The sequence below is a fragment of the Pituophis catenifer genome, unplaced genomic scaffold (genome assembly GCF_029215685.1).
Source record: "Pituophis catenifer annectens isolate HBS135680 unplaced genomic scaffold, rPitCat1.0.hap2 SCAF_2, whole genome shotgun sequence".
Classification (NCBI taxonomy): Eukaryota; Metazoa; Chordata; class Lepidosauria; order Squamata; family Colubridae; genus Pituophis; species Pituophis catenifer.
In genome coordinates, this window is record NW_027256882.1 from 223549542 (window position 1) to 223575655 (window position 26114).

The following is a 26114-nucleotide window of genomic DNA, read 5'->3' on the forward strand; positions in this document are numbered from 1 at the left end:
TCCTTATTCTTGGCATTATTGAGGCTATCTCCTTGTATGCTTTTGGATTTTTCTTAACTCCTATAAAACTTATTTATGTTCCCTGAAGAGCTTTAAATAATATAAATGAAAACATGGGTGATTTAATGACATCAATATTAAGGTTTCTTTCAAAGATACTGTGCCAATATATTTTATTGGAATTAGGAAAATGCTGGATTTTATCCTTAATCAGTGATATAATGCTATTAGATTTTAAATGCAGTCTATCTCCATTATAATAGGGAGGTAAATTCATTATAATACTAAAGGCAGAGAAAAAGTGTATAGTATATCTCAGACTAGAAAGGTGAGTTTTTATTTACAATAACTGTGTTAGTCAAAATGAGGAAGTGTTGGATGAAAGACCAGTCCAAGAAAATGGGCTTCAATATTCTCCAATTTCAACATTAAAATCTTTTGTTATATAGAAAAAATAAGTTTTTATTGTTAGGTAGTAAAATTTAAGAGAATAAGAACTACAGGTATTTTAGCTCTTTCTTCTCACTAAATTAAAACAGCAATATTTTAAAACATTGGTTTGTAATACTGGTCCCATGTATGTAGTCATGTCAAGAACATGGCCATAGCACTGATTTAGTCTGTACTGAAGTTCTTCTGTTATTGTTTGTACCAATCCCTCAGATATCACCCTCTAATATCAGATTTTTCCTGGGCATGGATAAGATTAATTATGAAGCCTATATAACACTTCTGTTCCTTAGCAGGCATATTTTTGTCCATGTGTTCACAAAAATTATCGTCGTCTGACTATATTGATGTAATCTAATCAAAGATAATCAGCAACTTACTGCTTTAGCTTTTATTGTCTATAATAAGCAAATATCTTTGATTTTCCTTTTGGATGATTAACATTGTAATTCTTGTTTACTTGAATTAATTGACAATTATCTTCCAGTAAGTGTATTTAGGATTTTCATAAATATTCTCTGTTTACTAAAAACAGCATGCAAATTACTATTACCTCTTTTGTTCCATTAGATTGAAAATCTATTAAGTGGGAAGGGTAGAGATAAATCACTGAAACCCTTCCCCAGAAAAATAGTAGTTTTTCTATTTTGCATGAGAAATCTTTTTTTTACAGGGAAGGGAAGAAGAGAGATGAGAACCATCCTTTATTATGATGAACTTCTTATAGATCTTGCATTGTGATAGAATGTTCCCAAGCATTAAAATAAAAAATAAATGGAATGTTATGAATTTTGTTGGATTCAGAGATAATTATACTATGCAGGAGTCCCCATAACTGGGCCGTGGACTGGCATCAGTCCACGGACCACCAAGAAATGGGCTTCACAAGTGAGTGAAGCCCTATCTGTGTACGCGTGAGATCCAGGAAACACATGGAAACCCCCTTCTCCCCCGGAACCAGTCCCGGGCACCCAAAAGGTGGGGTGGGGGCACTGGATTATATATTAGATGGAGACAAAGTGAACCAATGCAGCAATAGGTTGGTTTGGTTTGGGTTGGATTAGATTAGATTAGATTAGATCAGATCAGATCAGATTAGATTAACACAGTGCATTTTTTTATACATATCAAGGTTCTTTTTAATGTTCTTATATTAACCCAGTGGGAAACATATCATCCAGATTTACTTGCCTGAGCAAATGGGTTCCAGAGGTCTCTTATGCTAGCTGTTTTACATAAGCATTACTTTTCTTAAACTGGAATCTACTGTTTTGAATGGAATGACTTCAGCATTGACAAAACCTTCCCAAACAGCATCTCTTCTATAGCAGCATTTCCGGTGGCCTAAACATCTGTTCTCTGCATATCTTATTTTTCTCATTTCTCCTTTATAACACACACATAGCTCCAATTTTTTAAAATAAATCAAGCATCTCTTATGCTGTTTGTCTTGTTTCTTCTGAAATCAGTCGAAGTCTGTGCAAGACTAGTGACTAAATGTGAATGTCAGTAAGTATCAGTATGACAAATTATCATGGAATTAGATACATATGCTGTTTTAATCTATATAATACAAGGAAATCTGTTATGAAACATTATTTAAAAAATACGTTAATAACATGTCCTTTTTCCCCATTTCTTTGTTTCCAGTCAATTGACCCAGGTCAGCAATTTACATGGGAACATTCTAACCTGGAAGTGAATAAACCAAAGAACAGATATGCAAACGTCATTGCTTATGATCATTCTCGAGTTCTTCTATCAGCAATAGAAGGTAAGATTTTTTTTAGAAAATTACAGTAGAAACAAAAATAAGTGATAAAATAACATACAAAAAGCCCCAGTCATAAAATAAAAAAGAAAAAGAAATCTGGGATATAAATTAGGGCAACACAAAGCTGTGCTGTTCTATCTCACATGTCATTTCAGTTTGAACCATCACAGTAATCCAAATTTGAGACAGCACTTCAACTCCTATCAAGGCAATATGCATTGAAGGGATCTGTTTGGATTCAGCTAGCTGCTGTTATGTAATAGAATTTGCTCTATGCATGAACAGTACATGTCCAGAAACCTGGGTCACAATTCCTCCTGGGATCAGGGGATTTGTGCAATCATCTTCAGAGCCCTGTGGAGAAATTTGTTGCTTGGATTCATTCTCAGTTTGAACCTATACATGAGGCAGGTCTTTGTGAGATACCTGGGGAGGGCTCTTGCCCAATGATTTGAGAACAGTTTGATCCTGTTGGCCCTGATGGAGAGGGTCCTTGATGCTATCAGTGCTACCTCCTGCCAGTTAGATCCTTGTCCTTCCTGGGAGGTAAAAGCCTCCAGGATGGTGACTAGCTGGTGGATTCAAATAGTTTTGAATATATCACTTTAGGTGATATATTTCTGGAACCTTTTAAGGAGGCCCTGGTTTGTCTCCTGCTTAAACACACCATCGCTTCATTGCTTGGACAACTTCCATCCAGTTTCCAATCTTCCATTTTTAGGGAAGGTTGTGGAAAATGTGGTGGTCTGGCAGCTTCAGAAGGTCTTGGATGAAACATCTGGATTCTTCAGTCAGGATTCAGGCATGGTTATGGGACAGAAACAGCATTGGTCGCACTTGTTGATGACCTCTGGCAAGAGTGGGATAGGATTAGTACAACCATTCTTGTTCTCCTTGATCTCTCAGCAGCCCAAAGGCTGCATTGACCATGGTATATTTTGGGCAAGGTACGGGGGCTGGGGATGGGGATGGGTGGCACAGTTCTGCACTGATTCAGCTCCTTTGCCCAAGACCAGCACCCAATCAATGTTAATAGGGAATGAGAGGTCCTGCCCTCAACCTCTATCTTGCGGTGTGTTACAGGACTCAATACTCTCTCTACTCCTCTTTAATATCTACATGAAGCTGCTGGGTAAGATCATCTGTCACCATGGGTTGAGGTACTCAGCTATATCTATCAGCTCTATCTCTCCACCCCTGGTGATGCTGGGGCTGCCTTCTGATGGTATCTGGAGACTATTGGGGGCTGAATGGGGGACAACAATTTCAATGGAACCCTGGCAAGACCAAATGGCTTTGGTGCATGGAGCTCCAAGATCCAGGACTTTAACATCTTTAGATGTTAGGGTAGATAGGGTTGCATTACCCCAGACAGACCCAGTCCGCAACTTGGGGGTTCTCCTGGGCTCATGACTCCTGCTCAAAGAGCAGTCACGGTTAGAAAAGCCTTTGCACATTTTCATTTTATGCAGCAATTGCTGCCTTTCCTGGATCAGCAGTTCCTACGCTCAGTTACTCTAGTCATCTCATGTTTGGACTATTGCAATGCGCTCTGCATGAGGATATCCTTGAAGAACATTTGGAAGCTACAGCTGATGCAGAATGATAGAGCATGGGCAGTTTTTAGCACTCCTAGAATGAGCCATGTTACACCTCTGCTTTGCAAGCTTTATTGGTTGCCAGTCTGCTTCCAGGTGCAATTCAAGGTTTTGGTCATCACTTTTAAAGCCCTGCATGGCATGGATCCAGACCACTTGAGGAACAATCTCACTCCAATGGGACTGTTCCGTATCTCCTGCTCCGGCAGAGGGAACATACTGCAGATCCCATCAGCCAAGGAATTTCAGCTGGTGGGCTCCACCTGTCATTTCAAAAGAGCCTTAAGACCTGGCTCTGCCAGATGGCTTAGACACCCATCTAGGAGAGTTTCATACTGGAGTGATTGATCAATTAAAACTTAATCCCACCTCCCTATCCCCTGTATATTAGGCTCCCGCCTTTCCAATCTGGTTTTAATGGTTTACAATTGTGAATGATTATATCTGCTGTGTGCCATGATTTTAATGTCTTCTATAATGTTTTATGCTGTAAGCCACGCAGAGTCATTGAGTACCAGATAGGTGGCAAATAAATTTTCTAAACAAATAAAATAAAACTCCTTTTAACATCTGAGTCAGAACAAGGTAAATATCCTGATTTAGGGCTACAAAGAAGAGTAGCGTTGCATAGTGGCTTTTTACTGCAAAATAAGGTTTCTTTATCATCAAAGCACTTTTTTAAAGCACTTTAAATTGAAAATTTCTGTCCAAAATAAATCTTTTTTGGAGGAAGGCAATCTATTAAGGAAATGTACCTAATAACAATCATCTTAGTTAATAATCCTTGTTATTATAATGTATTTTAATCCTTTTTGTACACTTTGAGACACTTTGACAGATAGATTTAGAAAACACATAAATAAATAGTGGTAATGAAATATGATTATATTTATCCTTTATTGTAGCATTCCTCAAAAATGTTTGTTTTCAATGAGAGCCATACTTTTAAAGAGAAGTGGTACAGAGAAAAGTGTTGTGGATGGGTGGATAGGTAGATGGATGGATGGATGGATGGATGGATGGATGGATGGATGGATAGATAGATAGATATAATTACACTGTATATATCAGCGGTGGGATTCAAATTTTTTTACTACCGTCTCTGTGGGTGTGGCTTGGTGTCTTGGCTTGGCTTGGCTTGGCTTGGCTTGGCTTGGCTTGGCTTGGCTTGGCTTGGCTTGGCTTGGCTTGGCTTGGTGGGCGTGGCTTGGTGGGCGAGGCAGGGGAAGGATACTGTAAAATCTCCATTCCCTCCCCACTCCAGGGGAAGGTTACTGCAAAATCCTCATTTCCTCCTATATATATGTATACTTTTTTTCCCCAATGCTGTTAGTGGTTGTAATAAATGAGATTTTTAAAAAGCTATGAAAAGACTGAATATAAGTCATTTGCACAGTTGCATCTTGTTGGATCCTTTAACAAAATATAGTTAGCCGTATCAGGTTTTTAAGTAGAAACTAAGTATGATGTTTAATAAAAGCATTTTATTGTCCCAATTCTTATATTGAACAAGTTGATGGTTTTTTAAAAAAAAAGTTTATTGAGAATTGTAAAAAGAGTGGAAAGAGTAAGAACTAGAAATGTAAAAACTTTTTAGGGTGAATTTAGAGGTAGTAGCCATCCAGGTAGGAATGCTATTACTGTAAGTGGGAATTCAATATTATCCTAATGTTTACCCAATATATATATATTTTTAAAAAAATCAAATAAGCAAACTTTAAGGTAGTATTTAATTTCTGTTTCTGATTATGGTGATGAATGGTAAGTATAAAAATTAAAATGTGCCTCATAAATTTGTTTATAAAGTACAACCTGCCAACCCAATTAACCAGGTGATAGACTTAGGGATATCAACATTACATTCTTATACAGGAAATGATTCTTCAAACACCAGTGTATGTTAAACTCTTGCCACAGATAAAGAATGATGCTTTGGCCATAAGAACAGATTTCATTCACATCAACTGAATAGCACTTTCTGATATATGCTCATGTCAAATCATGCTGTAATAAAAAGAGCATTTTATCTCAAAAACAAGCAGACATAAGACAAAACAGTGTTTGCATTTTTTGATGTAAGCAATTGTCAAGTTACTGTATGCTATACAGAGCCAAGCAAATGGTTTTCTTGAATGAAAATGGCTGATCACATGATCCCAGAATGCTGCACCTATCATAAATAGGTTCAGATCACCAAGTACCCAAATCATGATCACATGACTGCAGGGACACTGCACCATTTATAAGTGTGAGGACTGGTAATTAATCACTTTTTTCAGCACCATCCTAACTTTGAACAGTTTCTAAGCAAACAATCGTAAATGAAGGGTTATCTGTAATTATAGCTATAAGGCTCATTTAACTGATACTTTATCAGTGTCAGTTTTATTCCATATCGAACTCTCAAATCCAAATATTTCATTTGGATTAACTGGTGTTTTCCCTTATCAACTTTTGAATGTCCTGTCCTTGATAAGAGTATCTGCAGTAGCTATAAAAATATTGCAATAGAAGATTGTATCTCAGTTTAGGATTTTCAGGCACATAACTCAGTTTATTATGCTTCCTAAACTGCTTTTCATTTTTGTGGTTTAATAATATCAGTTGTTGATTTATCCAGTTTCCCCTCTATTCGCATCATACAAGTTTACATATAATCCCTTCAATCTGAAAACATGCCCAGTCACATCAGCGATTTCCCAAACTCATCCATAATCCTTCTGTTTATGTAAGTTTTTCCTCACAAAATCCACCTACTTGGAGGATGCCAGGCTAGGAAAGTTGATTTATATTGTTATATATATGTTATATATATATGTTTTTCCTCTAGCCAGGTTTTCCCTACGTAACCAAGGTTTTTCTGCAGCCCCAGCTCAGTAGAATCACATCCACTCGATTCTGGGCTTTTTTCTTTTCTAACAGCTAGCAAGCTCTTCCTGCTAGGTGGGAGACCTATATAGATCCATTTCTAGCTCGTTTGCTTTCATCAGTAGGCCACACCCACACCCACATCTTATGTATCCTCCCTGTAAAGGTATAGTATCTATTTTCTTACTTCTTCGTAGGGTTTATGTGTGTTTTTCCTCTAGCCAGTAGGTGTGGCCTACTGATGAAAGCAAACGAGCTAGAAATGGATCTATGTAGGTCTCCCACCTAGCAGGAAGAGCTTGCTAGCTGTTAGAAAAGAAAAAAGCCCAGAATCGACTGGATGTGATTCTACTGAGCTGGGGCATCTCATTCACAAGTTTCTGGGCCTTTTTTCTGCTGACAAACTGCAACTCTGTGTTGCTCTCTGAGAGACTCAGATAGCTATTTCTGCCTATTAAGGCGTCATCAGTGAGCCACACCCACTTCTCAGATATCCTCCCTGTAAAGGTATAATGTGTCTTTTTTCCTTTTTCGTAGGCTTTTATGTGCATATTCTTTCTAGCCATATATATATATATATATATATATATATATATATATATATATATATATATATATATATATATATATATATATGCAGGAATCCCAAAATAATTTATCATCTTCTCATTTTGTTATTAAGTATTGGTCAGTTACAATTATGGTCCACTTTGAGGGTTGAAAAAGCACTAAGTTTAAGTTTGTTCATACTTCAGTTATTTTTAAAATATTCAGGGCTCTAATTAACTAAGTATTGGTTAGCTAGTTTTTCATTTTATTTTTAAAGTTGCTACACTTGACTTGCTTCTTGCATGGACCTTATCCTGGAAATCTATGTGGTTTGACAATAATTGGTGACTTTTAATCACTCAATCCCACTATCAGTTGTATTAAATTGGAAACCAGATTTCATTTAATATTATGCCTAACCTAATCATAATGACATGCTGAACAGCTTATCATACACCATCCCAAATTAGTTTGCTCCAGATGTAGTGGACTATAGTTGACTATAGCTTTGAGAATCTGTCTTGTTTAAGATTATCCAATGAGACCTGATTGAATAAGTGCTGGATCTCAAACATTCTTGTTTCAAATTCAGAACTTGCGTCACTGGAGGCATCACTATATTACATCCCTTCAGATCAATCTGGTGAGGCATCTAAAATAACTTTTAAAGTTTGCCAGTGAAATTATTCCCATGAGCCATGGTGGAAAGGCAATTTCACCTTCTTTGTGACACCTTTATATATACACCACACTTATCCCAAGGATCTACCAAACTTCTGACACATATATTGAAGTAATTGCAGAAAGAGAGTGTATTCTTCTTGTACCATTGATGGAAGCAAAATTCTTATTAGGCTCCATCCTGAGTTTCCCTGACATATTCTCATTGATACCGTCATTTTGAGATCAATCCGTTTTAGACTCTTTAATTCAATGTCTTGAAAAATAGTTAAATATATTCCATTTTTATTTTTGGATTGTTTTTGGGTGGCCCTTTGTAAGAGTTTTATGTTAAAACTATAAAAGCTCCTTTATATTTTTAAAAATACTATATTTTTTACAAGAACTGGATATAATACTGTCTTTAAAGCCTGGGTTATAACACCATGAATATGTTTTCCAAGCATTAAGATTTTATTGCTAACTTCCAAAGAAACAGTAAACATTCCAAAGATGAAAATATATGTGCTATCTAATATTACATTCATTTCACAGCTGCATTTGTTTTGGTGTAACCATAGAAACGACTAGTTTGATAGAGAAATTTTAAAGAGGAATTTTTCCAATAATTTTAGCCTAGAATGCGTATTTAATTTTATCCTTTTAATGGTAGATTTAGGTCTTTTTTAAAAAAACCTATTTTTCATTAAATATTTCATTAGAACACAGCAGGAATTAACATGAAATAGCGTTGGCTCTAAAAGCTAATTCTGTACCAGCATCAGAATACCAGTATGAGATACGGATAATATAATGTTCTCTGTCTAGCTGAAAATTCATTATCATTCTTGTACTTACCAAGTCAAAAAGAAGCGCATGTTTAGTGATGCTTATTTCTATCAAAATCAGTATAGAATTATAGCTTCTGCACACATCATTATACCGCTCACAAATTATTACAAGAATAAAATGAGTTAATGCCATATATATTCTCCCATGCCCGTTTTAAAGAAAGGATTAAGTATAGATGTCATCAATTTAACAAAATTCCTTTATTTATGTATCTTTTCTTTTTGTCATGCTCCATGATTTTTTATATTCAACTTTGCTTTATACATTCTGTGGCTTCTTGTATAAGCCATTTTGAAATTCCATAACCATTTATTCAGGGGTGGGTTCTAAAATTTTTTACTACCGGGTCTATGGGCGTGGCTTATTTGGTGGGCGTGGCTTGGTGGTCATGTGACTGGGTGGGCGTAGCTGGGTGGTCATATGACGGGTAGGCGTGGCCACCTTGACGTCACTCATCTCAAGGGTTATGGTTAGGGTGCCTGGCCTCTCCTCGCCTCAAAGGCCTCAATGAGATACAATTTCCCTGTCTATTTATTTACTACTACTGAACATCCAAAATATACTATTTAATCCTATGTACATATGCCATATGTGTACATACATATTACATAGTATAGTGTATAGGCACACAAAAAGATACATTATTTACTATATATACTGTATGTGTATGTACACATACACACACCTCTTCTAAAACTATACATATTCAACCTCACTTACTACATTTGGAAAAACACACCCAGAGTCCACTTTCTGCCACACATTTAATTATAATTTCTATCCATTTAGAACATTACACACACCTTCAGATGTTCTTCCCTAACTTGCACATGACTGTTAGAGCCAGGAGAGATTATGGATTGAGTAAAATGTGGTGAAACTCACTTAACAATGCTCTTGCTTAGCAACCAAAATTTTGGGCTCAATTCTGGTCATAAATCAAGGACTATCTCCTTCCTCTGCATGGCAGCCTTGTCCTAGTAAACTCCTTCTCCTTTCTGACAATTTTCATCTCTGTTAGAGGCACCAAAATAATCCAGGCGATGTAAGGTTTCCTGCTGGAGCAGGGGGTTGGACTAGATGGCCTCTAATGTCCCTTCCAGCCCTAGATTGCTGTCCTGTTTCAAAGCGTCTTCTGAAGCCACTTCTAGCGCCAGGGTTTGTGTTCCTTCCTTCCTTCCTCTTCTTTCTTTCTTTCTTTCTTTCTTTCTTTCTTTCTTTCTTTCTTTCTTTCTTTCTTGTCTCTTGCTTCCTCTTTCTTCCTTCCTCTTTCTTTTTCTTTCTTTCTTTTTGCTCTCTCTCCCTTCCTCTCCCTTCTTTCTTTCTCTCTTGTCTCTTCCTTCCTCTCTTTCTTTCTTTCTCTTTCTCTTTTTCTTTCTTTCTTTTTTCTCTCCCTTCCTCTTTCCTTCTTTCTCTTTCTCTTTCTTTCTTTGTCTCTTCCTTCTTCTTTCCTTTCTCTTTCTCTTTCTTTGTTTTTTCTTTGTCTCTTTTTCTTTTTCTTTCTTTTCTCTCTCTTCCTTCATTTCCTTCTTTCTTTCTCTTTCTTTCTTTGTCTCTTTTTTTCTTGTCTCTCCCTTCTTTTTTTTCTCTTTCTCTCATTTTCTGTGTCTCTTTCTCTCTTTCTTTCTTTCTTTCTTTCTTTCTTTCTTTCTTTCTTTCTTTCTTTCTTTCTTTCTTTCTTTCTTTTATTTAATTTTTATACCGCCCTTCTCCCGAAGGACTCAGGGTGGTGAACAGTCAGAATAGCATACATAGAATGTGAAATAAAAATAATTTAAAATAATTAAACCGATTTGGCTCATCAATTAAGATCCTCAGCATAGAATTTAGATAAACTGAAAATTTATGCCAGTCCAGCTTGGTGAAATAGAAAGGTCTTCAAGGCACGACAGAAAGTACGGAGATCTGGGATCATTCATATCCCTGGGGTTATCCTGTTCCATAGGGCAGGTGCCCCCACAGAGAAGGCTCTCCTCCTGGGAACCGACATTGCTTTACTGACGGCACCCTGAGGAGGCCCACTCTGTGGGAGCGTACTGGTTGGTGGGAGGTTATTGGTTGCAGAAGGTTTTTTTTCACTTTCACTCTCTCTCTCCCTCCCTCCTTCAAAGTCTAAGAGAGTGAGACTGGGAGGCCCGACAGAAAATGCCTGGTCGTGGCAGCAGCAGCGGCACCCAAAACAGGAGACTGTGGCAGGCAGAGGCAGGGCAGGAGTCGAAACGGGAGCTTCAGTGCCCCGAAACTGAAACTCCATTTTTTCCTGTGCGGCTTTTGCTGCTGCAGGCATCGGCGGCGGCAAGGAGTCCTGGTACTCCCCGAAACTTTTCCTGCATGGCTTTTGCCACTGAAGGCATCGACGGCGGCGGCAGCAGCAGGGAGTCTCGGAACTCCCTGGGACTTTTCTTGCGCAGCTTTTGCCACGGCAGGCATCAGTGGCGCGGGGGCAGCGGAGGGGCGTCCCAGAGCTCCCGGGAAGTTTTCCTTTGCGGCTTTTGCCACAGCAGGCATCAGCAGCGGCGGAGGGGCATCCGGGAAATCCCGGGCAGTTTTCCCTCTCAGCCCTAGCAAAGCGGCTCCGTCTCCCCAAAGGGCCACCCACCCACCAGCTGACTGGGCCAGGCCTGAAGTGGTGCATCTCCCATCACGGGTTTGATGTCTGACCCGACCTCAGAAGGCAAAGGTGTGGTGGACCGCCGGGAAGGCCGCATGGAAGGCAGGCAAGCATGGCTGGGCCACGGGGGAGTAGGCTGCTAGCTCTCTTCCCCACGGCTGGGCAGCCCCGGCATGCTTGCCTGCCTTCCATGTGACTTTCCCGGTGGTCCCCGTGGCCAGGCCCGCTCGCCCACCTCCCTCACCCACCACCGACTCCTTGTTTAGGCTGCTTACCTTCCGCGGCTGGTCCACAGTCCGGAAGGCAAGCTGACTGTAGTTTTCGGCAGCTCCCAGCCAGCCACAGCTGCTGGAAAGCAGCTGGCAAAAAAGCCTCCGAAAAGGCTTCTTTGCCAGCCGCTTTCTCTGCAGGCCACCAAAACAAACTGGCAGAAAAAGCTGCTGCTGTTGCCATGTTCTTCGCGCATGTGCATCCCATTGGACTTGCAAGGCAATGGAATGCGCATGCATAAAGAACATGGCGGCGATGAACATGGCAGCCAGGGCAAGAGACCGGTAACCAGGGGAACCGGTTGAGGGGTGTGGCCAGCTGGCCACCATTACCGGTTCTGCGACCTTGGCCAAATTTCTGCCAATGGTTCGCACAAACCGGTCTGAACCGGTAGCAACCCACCACTTCATTTATTATTTAAATAGTTTGTTCTCACTATTGTTTTTTTCCCAATGAGTTTTATTCCATTTGTGTATGTGTGCTGACTATTAACTATACTAATCTGTTTACAAATATGGACCTTGTTACAGGCTAATCTCACCATGAAAAACATTTTATGTACATCTAATTTAATTTTCTGCAGCTGAAACTAAATGTGAACGCACCCCCCCCATACTCTCATCATCAATAGTACATTTTGCTCCCTTTTGTGAATTCATCTATTTTCTGAAGATAATTATTTACAAGTGCTATGAAGCTTAATCCTATTAGTTTTAACTCTCTTTTAAAAATTCCCTTAAGTGGCACATTTCTTAGGAAAACATCCCTAAAACAAAGGTTTATGGTTTAATTTGTCTTAAATATGAAGATTGTGCAATACTTAGCCTTTGTCAAGACTTGAAACAATTCCATGATGCAATTTCATTCTGCAAATAAAGTGTGAAGTCTAATTAAAGCTATTTGACAACTTTGTCCACTGAATAAAATAAATGGAATACTGAATACTCTTTTACTTACATTTGTACAGATAAAACATTCGACCTCTTTTGTGTTAAGTATTATACAAGAAGAATGTCGGGTTGTAAAAGCAGTAACAATGAAAGTTCACTAGTATCTGATCGGCATGGGAGTTTTAACCTGCTCTGTCTCTGGCCTAGGCCAGTTCATCCCTCCTTAGACAACTTACTGGCCCTTGTCTCTGGGGATCACAATATTGATGTCAAACATAATGCAGACATAGTCCATTGAAGCCCAGAACTCCTGAACTTAAGTGACCTGCCAGCCTTAGCCTCCAGAGTAGCTGGATTACAGGCTTATGCCATGGCACCTGTTTTATCTAATCCATGCTGTTTTTTGCACTGTTCCTCGTGTTCCACAAAGTGTGCATGAAGGGAGAACCCGCGCCTTGCTGGAGTTCATCCGCGGCCACCCAGGTGTGCACGCCCTCGGCACCGAGCCCCACTTCTTTAACTGGCACTACGAGCGGGGCCTGGAGTGGTACAGGTGAGGCGGCTCAGCGGAGCTTGGGAAGTGGCCACCGCGGGGACCGGGCAGGCAGAGAGCCGCCCAGCAGCCCCTTCCCGTCGTGCCGGGCTGCCCATCCGCGGCGCTCTGCTGGCCATCGGGGCCGGAGCGACAGGACCTCACCCAAATCTTTGTGTGTTTTCTCAAAACATTAAACAAAGTTGGAAAACATGATACAGAATAATACAGTTGGAAAGGGACCTTCTAGTCCAACCCCCTGCTCAAGCATGAGACCCTATATCACTTCAGACAAATTAGTATACATAGATGAAGAATGATGTTTTTGAGGTAACCTTGGTTTCTGGTGGTATGTGGATAAGTTAATAATTTTGTTGACATGATTTTGAAAGTGGGTTGCCATTGCTTTCTTCCTGAGACATCATCTCTTTATGTGGCCCACCATGGATAAAAAAATTGCTGGGACACTATATTCTAATTAATATTTTGCTTTCATTCCACCATGAAGAGCAAAATAAGATGGATCTTAGAAGTGATATTCTCTTTTATCACTGGATGTTTATTGGTTAAACCAATTCACAGCCAGATTTCAGACATTTCATAAGATTGATTTCTCATATGATATGAGAAACTCAAAAGTTATGTACAGCCTCTACTAGATTCTCACAATCCTTAACTCAAGAAAAACGTTTACCCATTAAACTTTTTTCAATTGCATTCTTATAAAAATAACAACAAAGAACCCTGGAAATTAAAATGATGGATATCTGATTACTATATCCAAGTTACTGTTATGCTTGTGATAAAAAGTACCTCACACACATGGCTTTCAGTATCCGCAAATTGGATTCCTAAATGCATGCAATATTTCCCAATAAAGAAGCAATCATATTCCATTTCATCTTTTTCTTCCTTTCTTTGGTAAATTTATATACGTAGTTGCCCATCAAACATATGTGATTCTGGGTAGAGTGCAGTTAAAAACACAAAAACGAAACAGCAAAATAACCGAACATATAACAATAAAAGTTCAGACATTCCGCATAAATTTAATAATCTACATTATATAAAAATTCTGTAACTGATTAAATCGCCCATTTCTCAATTCTACTTATTTTTTTTTTAATCTTATTGTTACTGGGCTAAATTATTTATTAAATATAATATAGATGTTTGGATTTTTTTTCTTTTTTCATAATGAATAATGAAAATGAATGAATTCAAAATATAAAAATTAATCACATTTGCATACCAGTAGGAATGGCTTCAAAAAATATTAGGAGCATCTTATATTAAGCATTGGCAGTATGCTCTTTGCTGAATGATGTTAATACATAAGTTCTCATGGCTAGATGCCAGCTGTCTCATCAACTTGCTAATGCAGGGAAGGATTTTTGTTTTTCCATGTGTACGTTGTTCAGTGATTTATATTTATGTTTTATTTTGAAGTAAATGACGCACCGCAGAACAATACCAGACATTTGTAAATGTACTCATAAGTTATCTAGAAAAAATGTTTCTCTTATAAATGCCCAATACATATCTTCTAGTTGTAATGTACACTAGGTGTATATTTCTCTTGTTGACCTCATTCTTCTTCTCATCTGTTTTTGGAGAAATGTTTTGTCATTTTTGATAGATGGAAGGTTTGTGGCATTTTGCCCGGCTACTGTTATTTTCTGAATCATTAACTCATATTTCCACATTCAGGAAATTCCTGAAAAGCTTTTCTTCACTCCAAAAACTTCGTAAATCCCAAAATCATGGCTTTTGAAAGGCTTAGTGTATACTTTGTAACTAGGTTGCAGGAAATAAAATATAGTGATAGCAAAGATGTATTCTTATTCATCATTTAATGCAAATTCTCCAAAATTGATATTTCCCAAATAGACATGATTATCTATATCTGCACTTCTAATTTTTTTGTGATATAATTTGGCCTTTAACTATAAATTAATAAAATTAAATTATTTTTCAAAATTAACAATGCTATATTTCAAGATATTATCTTAATGAGTATTAATATTATACACATTACTTACTTTTTTATAATACCTATGCTACATTTGTCACATAATATAAAATATATCATGCTAAGGAAAAGAAATATGCTAATATAACACATATTAAATGTGTTTATTATAAGAATGATGCAAGAGAATTAACATGTCTTACATGGGTTTTCAAAATAGCAATAACAATAGCACTTATATACTGCTTCATAATGCCTTACAACTCTCTCTAAATTTACAAATTGTATTGCCCCAACAATCTGGGTCCTCATTTTACTGACCTCAGAAGGATGGAAGACTGAGTCAACCTTGAGTCAGTGAAGATAAAACCTCTGGCCGTTGACAGAATTAGCCTGTAATACTGCATTCTAACCACTGCGCCACCATGGCTCAATACTGTAAATAACATGCAGAAAATGCAATAAACTAAGACTTTTTAATTGTTTATTAATTCCATTAAAAAGTTTAAACTGCAGCATTATTGAAATATGTTATAGATTGATTACAATAAATCTATTTATTTATTTATATGAATATATTAAAATTTATATGGCTGCTCACTCAGTTTCAGTGACTCGAGGAACCTTGCAAACAATAAAAACCCAATATAAAAAAAGTAAAAACAGTAATCCCCCACCCCCTGTTCAACCGCATTAAATATGAGCCCTAATGTACTTCAAGCAGGGGTGGGTTCTACCTGCCTTTACTACCAGTTCGCAACAGGGCCGCGTGCGTATGTGCAGAAGCTTCTGCGCATGCAATGAAACATTTTGATGAAATCGGAGTCAGTGGGCGGAGCTTCCCGCCAGTTTTACTACCGGTTCTATAGAACAACTGGGGACAACCCACCACTGGCCTACACTACTGCATACCCAAGAATTATAAGACCCTAATCATACATACAGAATCTTCAAATACCTTCCTTCAACATTTCTCCATTTCATATGTATTTATAATTTAAGAGTTTTTGTGCTGACACATACTTTTCAAAATATTTTGTCTTACGGATACATCAAATGATAGCTCTTACAAAATAAAATGGCAATCTTGTGCACACATATACACATATGCACACACTATATTTAAACTTAAACTGTAGCTGAGAATGAGTTGCTCATTCTTAAAAATAGGTAATGTTTTTATTTATTTATTTATTTTATTTTATTGGATTTCTATACCGCCCTATTCCCGAAGGACTCAGGGAGGTGAACAGCCACAGAATAAAACACATAGATACAAAATTTAAAATAGAATAAAAACGAATTAAATAATTTGGCTGAGACAAATTTAAAATACCCAATAATTTAAAAACAAATTAAAATTTACATTTAAATGGGGAGAAGGTTTAGGCCAGGCCAGCTTGATGAAATAAGAAAGTCTTGAGCGCGCGACGGAAGGTGCGCAGATCCAGGATCCTCCGTATCTCCGGGGGGAACTCGTTCCAGATCGTAGGTGCCCCCACAGAGAAGGCTCTCCCCCTAGGGGCTGCCAGTCGACATTGTTTGGCTGACGGCACCCAGAGGAGCCCCTCTCTATGGGAGCGTACTGGCCAGTGGGAGGCTATTGGTGGTAGCAGGTGGTCCCGTAGATAGATAGATGTTATTAAGTATCTAAGACAGTATTATAACAGCCTACTAAAATCAACATTTACATGGCTTCTCTAAGGTACTTAAGGTACATACAGATCAGTGGTGAAATCCAATTTTTTTTTACTATCGGTTCTGTGGGCGTGGCTTGGTGGGCATAGCGTGGCTTAGTGGGCGTGGCTTGGTGGGCATAGCAGGGGAAGGATACTGCAAAAACTCCATTCCCACCCCACTCCTGGGGGAAGGATATTGCAAAATCTCCATTCCCACCCCACTCTGGGGCCAGCCAGAGGTGGTATTTACTGGTTCTCCGAACTGCTCAAAATTTCTGCTATTGGTTCTCCAGAACTTGTCAGAACCTGCTGGATTTCACCCCTGATACAGATATGCTAGAAAAGAGGACTAGAATGAGAAATAATCTAAGATATTGGTAATTAGAATACAATTCCTTTCATTTATATTGAGTATTTATGATTGTTTTCTTTACCTTTTTTTTTCTTCACTTTTCACTCTAAAAACAGAAAGAATCTATGACCTACAGAAAGGTTATCATTTTTCCCTTAGCATTGAAAACTCCAAATTCTGGTTGCAATTTGTTTCTTATATACTGTAGGTTTTTAAAAAATCCTTATCAATATTCAGTGGCACCAAGTATGATACCGCAGGTCAAAGTGAATTTCATAAATAATCTATACAATTTAAAAATTCTGTCCAAAGTCTGTTGAAATTTAATAGGATCAAAAGAGGTCAGCATTTTACTTCAAAGATACTTTAGTGGAAAATGAGAATTGGGGATATATGAAAAATCTTGTAATGAGATCATTCTGTTGGACTTTTAGATTTTTTTTTCCTTTCTGACTTTCAAGATTTTCTATTTACTTTGACGGCATTATGAGCCAACATTGTCTAAATGTGGCTGTAATATATTTTTTTCTTAGTACAAAATACTGTAACATCACAGAAGATCAATGAAGAAAATTCAATGTTTTTTGGATTTTTTTGGGACTTTCTTCACCATTTTAATAATTAAATCCTATCATTAGGTTTGTGTCTGAGAAAAGTGACATATCTTCATTTCAGTTGCAATCTCAAATTAATTAATCTACTCAATATAAGTTACAACAAACTCATTAAAATATGCAATTTATCTATCCTTAAAGGTTTGACATACAGGTAGTCCTTGAATTACAACAGTTCATTTAGTGACCATTCAAAGTTTCAACAGCAGTGAAAAAAGTGATTTATGACCATTTTTCACACTTATGATCATTGCAGCATCCCTATGGTCATGTGATTTACATTTGGATGCTTGACAGTTGGCTCATATTTATGACAGTTGCAGTGTCCCAGGGTCATGTGATCACCTTTACAACTTTCTGACAAGCAAAGAAAATGGGGAAGCCAGATTCACTTAAACAATCATGTTACTTATTTAACAACTTCAGTGATTCACTTGACAAATGTGGCAAGAAAAGTCGTAAAATGGGGCAAAATTCACTTAACAAATTTATCACTTAACAACATAACTTTTGGGCTCTATAGTGGTCGTAAATTGAGGGCTACCTATATATTAAAATCTTCCTGTTTTTCATTGGTATAACTCCCTATAAATATATAACTTTAATATATTGAATTCCTTGAGTTGACATGTATGTTATATGCCATGTATGTATTCATGCATGCAGTAGATATTTAACATTTTTAGTAATTACTGATGTCTTTCTATGTAAGAAATGTAAAACTATGGAATTACAGAGCAATTAGCCTAAAATTTATCCCTGATAAATGGTTGATTACTTTTATAAATGTCACATTTGGCCTTTGCATAACATACATACACTTAAATTCCACAAAATAGTGCATGAAAAAAGGGGAAAAACATTTTGATTTGGTTTATTATATTATATAAAATATACACAATATTAGAGTCAGTAAATTATTTATTTTTCTGTTACATTACAAAAAGTTGTCTTTTTGGTAGCAACTTTTAGAAGTCACTAGAATCATACTTTTATGCAGGCCTGAAACTATAATATGTACCTCTGACATACAAGAAAAAGGCACTGGTTAGAAAGAGTATCATGTTTGAGCCAAAAGAAGTTTCCCAATTTTTTTTCTAGTTCTTTGAATCAAAATGTCTGTGGAGATGCTCAGTCATTCAGGTCATGGTTGTCGCAAAGATACTTTTTCCAGAAGGACTTTCGTTGTTTTTCCTTGAAGACATTTCGCTTCTCATCCAAGAAGCTTTTTCAGTTCTGACTTCAGAACCTCAGTTCTTCAGGCACCAAACTATGTATGCTTATAAAGGAATTTAGAAATGACATTGGGGAAGGTATGGAAGGGGGTTCTGGAGAAGTGATTATATAGCCCAAGGATTAAAACAAAGGTTAAAAAGAAATTCAAAATAACCTCAACTTAATTTTGTTGGGCAGAGATAAATTTGGACAGGTTGTCAAGATTTTATTATATACTCCGCAACAATATATTAGCATTTCCTAGTTCCTTGTTCTGGCATAAAAATAAAAAATACTATTCATAGTTGAATTAATCATGTCTTTTTTTTCTTCCCTTTTTTTTTAGGAATCCCTGGCAGTGATTATATAAATGCTAACTATATAGATGGTTACAGAAAGCAGAATGCTTACATCGCAACCCAAGGAGCTCTTCCGGAAACCTTTGGAGATTTCTGGAGAATGATGTGGGAGCAAAGGAGTGCCACTGTTGTCATGATGACCAAATTAGAAGAAAGATCAAGGGTAAAGTTTCTTCTTTGTGGTTGATGTAATTCAGTAAGCTTTCTTTTATTTTTTTAAAAAAGTTTCTCACACAGCATGACTGACTAGGGAATTTTGGAACTTTAAGTCCACAAATATTAAAGCTGCCAAGGACAGCCCTGCTTTATAAAGTCTTCTGATTGTAGTTCTGATTGGTTCAGCAATTTTCAAGTTGACAACACTATAAAATGTTCTAAATTTTATTTTCATTCAGTTTACAAACACTGTTCCCATTTTGTTTTGATGCATCAACTGTATCCTCCAGGCAGAAATGGAAACTTTGAAACAGAGTACTGAATTTCATTGAGGTTTTGTGTAGGAGAGGAAAACAACATGAAGTATCTTTGAAGTCTTAGAGCTCTTTTGTCTGTGATAAATCAGTTCCTATAGAAAATGCAGTAACACTGATTTTTAACTACAATCTACATATTTTATTTATTTATTTCGCGTATGGCTGGTCACACACAATATTAAAACACTTCATTTTTACAAGTTAAAATAATTAAAACAATTTAAAAAAAGCAATAAAAAAACCTAAGAGGAAAACAGAAATAACATTTCAGAGTTTAATGTCGAGTTTGGAGATCCAGTCAGTAGCTGTCGTTGTTACGCAGAGGAAGTCCCTAAAATCTCCTGGATACCTTCTGTTAGAGCATTCCCTGATTATATGTTGGATAGTCTGTCGGGGAGCCCTGTAATCACATTGTGCTGAAGGTGTCTTTCCCCATTTATACAAGGAGTCAGCACACACCCCATGAGTCGTTCTAATTCTATTGTATGTCACCCATATGTGTCGGGGTAGATTAAATCCTGGAGGTATACTATTAGGATTAATTTGCTCAGAAATATCTTGGGGGGAATAGCTACTCCATGCTTCCATCCACTTTTGTGTGGTGTTCTGATGATTAGCCAGCAGCTTAAGCACTGTCAAGAGTGGTGGGTTTCTTGACTTTAATCGGCATCTTAAGAGATCAGGAATGCAGCCATGAATGGGTAGAGAGGAATTTAACAGGATCTTACTATATTCCCGAATGAGAGCTTCTTGTTGTCGTAAGTATGGGAAAGTATGTGACTAAAAACTGGTAGCCAGTAACTAGGTGTAGATTTTATGCACCCAGTAATTAGCCTCATCGTATGGTTAAGTTGAACATCAATAAGTCCTGTATGTGAGCTGTTTATCCATACAGGTGCGCAGTATTCCGCTGAAGAGTAGCAAAGCCCAAGGGCTGCACATCGAAGAGTTGGAACTGAAGCTCCCCAAGTTGTTCCGCGTAGTTTTTGTAGAATGTTATTTCTGCTGTTAACCTTGGCAGCCATATTCTGAAAATATTTTTTAAAATACAGAATCCTGTCTAAGGTGACCCCCCAGTTATTTTGCTGTTGCCTCATATGAGAGCAATTTGTTGTTTAGGTATACATTGAGTTCTCTTTTTGCCAATTTGTTGTTAAGGTGAAAACATGATGTAACTGTTTTACTTACGCTTGGGATTAACCTCCATTGGTGGAAGTATGTGCTCAAAGTTGTGAGGTCGGCTGTAAGTACGCCTTCTGTAGCTTCGATGTCCTTGTGGCTATATGCTAATGCCAGGTCATCAGCATAAGAGAACTTTGTTGATAGCGTGGGTGGTATATCGGAAATGTATAAGTTAAATAGAGATGGGGCCAGCACAGAGCCCTGAGGGAGTCCGTTATTCAGGTGTCTTTGCTTACTGATTTTGTCACCCATGATGACTTGAAAGGTCCTTGCTGAAAGCATGTTATTTATTAGGCGGCCCTTAGTCCTACAGGGGACAACGTGGAGGAATTTGCTTAATAGGCCCTCCCTCCATACTGTATCGTATGCTGCTGTGAGATCCACAAATACAACATATGTTTTCAATTTATTCTGATAGCTGCTTTCAATATGGCTTGTAAGACTAAGGACCTGATCAACACAACTCCGATAAGATCTAAACCCAGCCTGTTCAACCGGTATTTGTTCGTTAATTTTCTCTCCAATTCTTTTAAGTATCAATCTTTCCAGTAGTTTATAACAGACACTTAACAGAGCAATGGGGCGATAGTTTTCTGGCTTATTGCTTTCTTTTCCGGGTTTTAATATGCCGATTACTTGGTACTTTTAAATTCTGGAGGGAGCTTACTGGAAATTAGGATATCTGTATAAAATTTTGCCAGCCATTCTCTTGTGCGAGTTCCAGAGTGGATGATAAATTCTGGCATTACTCCATCAAAACCAGGAGATTTTCCAGCTTTGGCATTCTTCAGGGCAGTTTCTATTTCAGCTGCTTGGAAGGGTTGAGCGTATTCCTGGTTAGCCAATCCCAGAGTTTTTAGATGCTTTAGTTCTTTTTTCACTAGTTTAGTATGTTTCTTATCATGGGGTACTCTAGTTAAGTTGACAATTCGAGTTGCTACTTGATCTGGAGTAACCTCTTGTTGTTTACATTGAGCTGGTTGGTCTCCTTCCAGTTTTCTCAGTAGGCTCCATGCCTTCCTGCTTGACTGTTTAAAATCTAATCCAGACGTAGTTTGCTCCCATTTCTGCCTACGCGCCATATCAAGATTATGAAGAAGTTCATCGGCTATCTCAGCATCATCATTCTCTAAAAGTTTTTGGTACGGACTGGTAGCCAGACATCCACGAGGATCAATTTGGCAGCCTTTATAGACACATAATCATGATGTTGATTATGCACTATATACATACATATCCAAACTGAATTCATATTGTAATTCTCAAATATCTATTAGTAATTTAGATTCCATTGTAGGATGATTTTTTTTTAGCAATCTCTGTTTTGTTTTGGTGCAAACAGGCTTTATTTGCTCCAGCATCGGATTTGCTTTCAGCTAGGCAAACATAATTTTGTTTCTTATTCTCAGTTCCAGGAATAAATATAACTTTTATACAGGGGAAAAAAACTCCTATTCAATATAAGAACAAGCATAGCTTATCACATTAGTGCAGACTATTGTGAGACCATTCTCTGAAAGATGTGCTCAAACCACTTCTTGATTCTGCATTTTCAACATAACTTTTTTGTTCTCTCATAGAATACCTGTGCTTTGAGCATAGAGTTGCCATAAGTTCTGAATTTTGAAATTAAATAGCAATATAGGATTTAAATCTATATTGATTTCTAAACGGTGGTTTAGTATTCGCTAAAATATTAGAGTTCTAGTATCTGATAATATGTTTCATAACATGAAAACAAGCTAAGTCAATGTTATAACACTGTTACATAGTTCAAGTGATCCAGCATCTTGGGCCCACTGGATCAGCTAGTTTTGCTTTTGCTTTTTGTTTTCAGCATAATATGAAGTGCAAAGAATTTGACAGGCTATTGTCAAAAGGCTACATACAGTACTAGCCGATGAAGTACAGGCGCAGCTATTTTTCTAGGTGAAGTTGCTGGGAGCCTTGGTAAGAGTCTAGCTTTCCCTGAAAATTACAGAAGTGTCCTTAATTTCAAACATATCTAAATAAATGCTCCTATTGTCTCCTTTGGTAACTGCTTTACTTCCTTTAGCAAGGATGACAGATTGCTTTATCAGGTGATCTTAGCCCAAATATGTCGCCTTAGTAAATTGTTGTTCCTTCATGTGTAGAGTATATAGAAGTTTCTCTCTTTTATAAGCCATGTGTAAACACTCTTAAACATTTTGGTGCTCTGACTTTTACTTTTGCAACTGATTTATTTTTCACAAGATTCGGTAAACATCTTGTTTGTTGGGAATCATATCTTAACGAGTTACTTTGATATGCCAATCTAGTTGGCTCCAGCTGTGTAGGAGATTAGATACTGAACATTCTTAACATGTGGATTTTTATTTTTATTTTTCTGATAGTACAAACGGTGAAAATGAACTGTTGAGCTAAATTAACATTATGCTTATGCAGGTCAACTTCTGCTCATTCAACAGTCCTGCAGAACGTCAGATAGTACCATAACCTTTCACAACAGATTTGGGGAATGTCTTAGGAACCTCTCTAGGCAGTAACGTGATAAGCCTTTACAGCCATTATCCTCCTAATGGAAGGATTCCATTGGATCAAAGCCTAAATTACTATTAAAATAGGAATGACATTTCAGAAAGTCTGTTATTCATCCGTTTGGTATTCTATCCAGCTTGGGAAATAGATGCACCAAAAAAAAAAAAGAAAAGAAAAGAAAAGAAAAGCTTTTTCCTCCACTGGCAGATTTGATAATTACTTGATCTTGAAAGCAAAAGCCGTCTGCTGTGGGACTTCATTTTTCTGTGTTCCATTACATTTTTTGTTTATTTGCTTTCCTGTTGCTCAGTCCTGCAGCTTTGCTTCAGCATTTCTAACCTGTGCTGCATAGATAAAGGGATTTTTTTTTTCCTTGTGGGGGCGGGGAGATTGGAGCATCAGCAGAAATGAACTTAGTTGGCTCATTAGCATGTGTTAGAAGTCTGACTACCTCCAGCTTTGAGAACTTAAATATTCAACAGCTGAGAACATTGAATGAGGTTGTTACAGTGAATTAGTTATTCATTTATTTGTCTATGGGGAAGCTACGGGGCAAGGTGAGCTCTTTTATTTATAACCCTGCTCACTTTATTGTTTTCAATTTAAATGTCATCTCCCAAATCTTACCTGACCTAATCCAGACCTTAGAGAGAAAAAATCAGTCCATTACTTTGCTAACATATGCATAATTTATATCAAAAAGGATTATGCACACGGCCATGCATGGAGGAATATTGATAACATATTTGTTACTTGCATGAGTTTTATTTGTATAAAATGAAAGCAAAATATTAAAGGAAGAATTTAGAGAGTATTAAAAGCAGCCGACAGTCACAGGGCATGAATACATCAAATGATTTGAAGCATTAATATTTGTCTCTTGGTAAGATGCTTTTCTCCAAAATCTCCATGTGTAGTGTTACAGTCGTGGTTAATTTACTTTACTTTGTTTACTCACTCTCATCTCAGATTGTTTCCATGTTATAGTTGTTATGCTATGGAAATAAGGTTGCTATCTACTTTCCCTTATCTGGGAAAGAGATAGTATGGTAAATAAGTGAGTGTCTTCTACCAGGATGAATGGCTCTAGTTCTTTCTCCTTGTTTTCTCCTTCATGGTAATTAATACAATTGTCCTTAGACCAACAAAGCTAAGCTTGAAACTAGATGAGATTGTCTACCTGGAGACTGTTGTGTTCCGCCAGCAGCCTGCGGAGCTGGCAGCGGAATCAGAAAGCAATGAGGCTGAGGAAGAACATGGGCCAATCCTGGAGGCTGGGGAAGGCCCGGATGAGGGCTCTGCGTCAGAGGCAGAGATGGAGCCAAGGCCATCGGGGAGTGATGTGCGGATTTAGGAGCCTCCAGAGGCTGACAGTAGAGAGGCAGAGAAACAGGAGAAGCCTGTTCCTAGTGCATGTATGAGAAGAGCTGCCAGAAGGCAGAAGCAGATAAAGCAGAGAGGACAACTCAGGAGTAGGGCCAAGAGATGATTGGCCCCTTCCATAAGGCTTAAAAGACCAGCAACGGCTCTTGGCCTCTTTGCCGGAAAACAACGTTGAGAGAATTGGTTCTTGTTTCACTGTATTCATTTCTTGTCCACGTCTTCTGCTTCTGAACTTTTGCCAAGAAAAGCCTTTGGCAGTTTGCCTAATTATCCCAAGGTCAGGTGATAAACTGTGGAATGGTGTTTTGAAGAATTTGCTTTAATTTAGTTTGGACTACGCTGAGAATGAGTTAATTCTCAGCTGTTCTAATAAAGTCTGTTTGTTTTTGAACTGTTTGTATTTAATACTAACTACTTGGGCCTGGGTCACAACAGAGACAATATGTCTATAAAGGAAGATTTCTGAACATAAATCTCAGACTAGATAAGCTGCTGCCTACAATGCATTTCTAGTGCATACCAAGAGACAGAAAAAAAAAATAGGTAATGATTTTCTCTGTTGAGGTGTGTCTGACTCTAGGGGCAGTGTTCATCTCTGTTTGCTAGCCAAGGGAGCCAGCATTGTCCAAAGACACTTCCGTGATCATGTGGCCAGCATCACTATTCACTGAGGTGAGATACACGGAATCCTGTTACCTTCCGAACCAGAATGTGTACATAATTTGCCATTTATTGAAGTTGGAAAACGGATTCGTGCCTTTTCCCTTTCTTCCTCTTCCTTTTCATCAAATTGCTGAGAGATCCTAACTTCTTTTACTGCATATGTATGCAAAGTCACTATAGACTATATAGTTTTCAGTAACAGAAATTGGTCTTGAGCACTAACAACTCGGTCTATATGTTGTCCATATATTACATAGTAGCGTATAAAAATAGAGATTGATATTGGATCCTGGGACAGCTAAGTATCTTTTGTGTTCATAAGCATGAATATGTCTTTCAGGTGACTTTCTGTTCCCATTTCAGGCCTTTCAGGCCTCTTTCATTGATACTGCTTTGCCAACAGGATTGGAAAAGTAATTTTCTTATCCTTATGACAATGATGTGAAAAAGAAAAAAGAAAATGCTATTCTATTCCTTCCAGACATCTTCCCACCAAGAGTCCACATAGTGCTAATGATCCTGATCATTAAGTGATGTCTGATAGTCAAAGAGCTTGGCTGTCTTGTTCTCTTTTTAGCCTTATCAATACTGGCAGCAAGATGCTACTCCTTCCAGCCCTTAAAGAATAGAATAATATTTAATTTTGTC

General features: G+C 37.7%; 1 protein-coding gene across 1 annotated transcript in view; it reads left to right on the top strand.

Moving 5' to 3' along the window:
* Positions 1-26114, top strand: part of PTPRD (protein tyrosine phosphatase receptor type D) — a 280660-nt gene that overhangs the window by 212775 nt on the left and 41771 nt on the right. Inside the window, exons 27-28 of the mRNA XM_070935556.1 lie at positions 2101-2224; positions 19233-19408. Coding sequence (XP_070791657.1) covers positions 2101-2224; positions 19233-19408 — 300 coding nt within the window. The remainder of the gene's footprint in view (positions 1-2100; positions 2225-19232; positions 19409-26114) is intronic.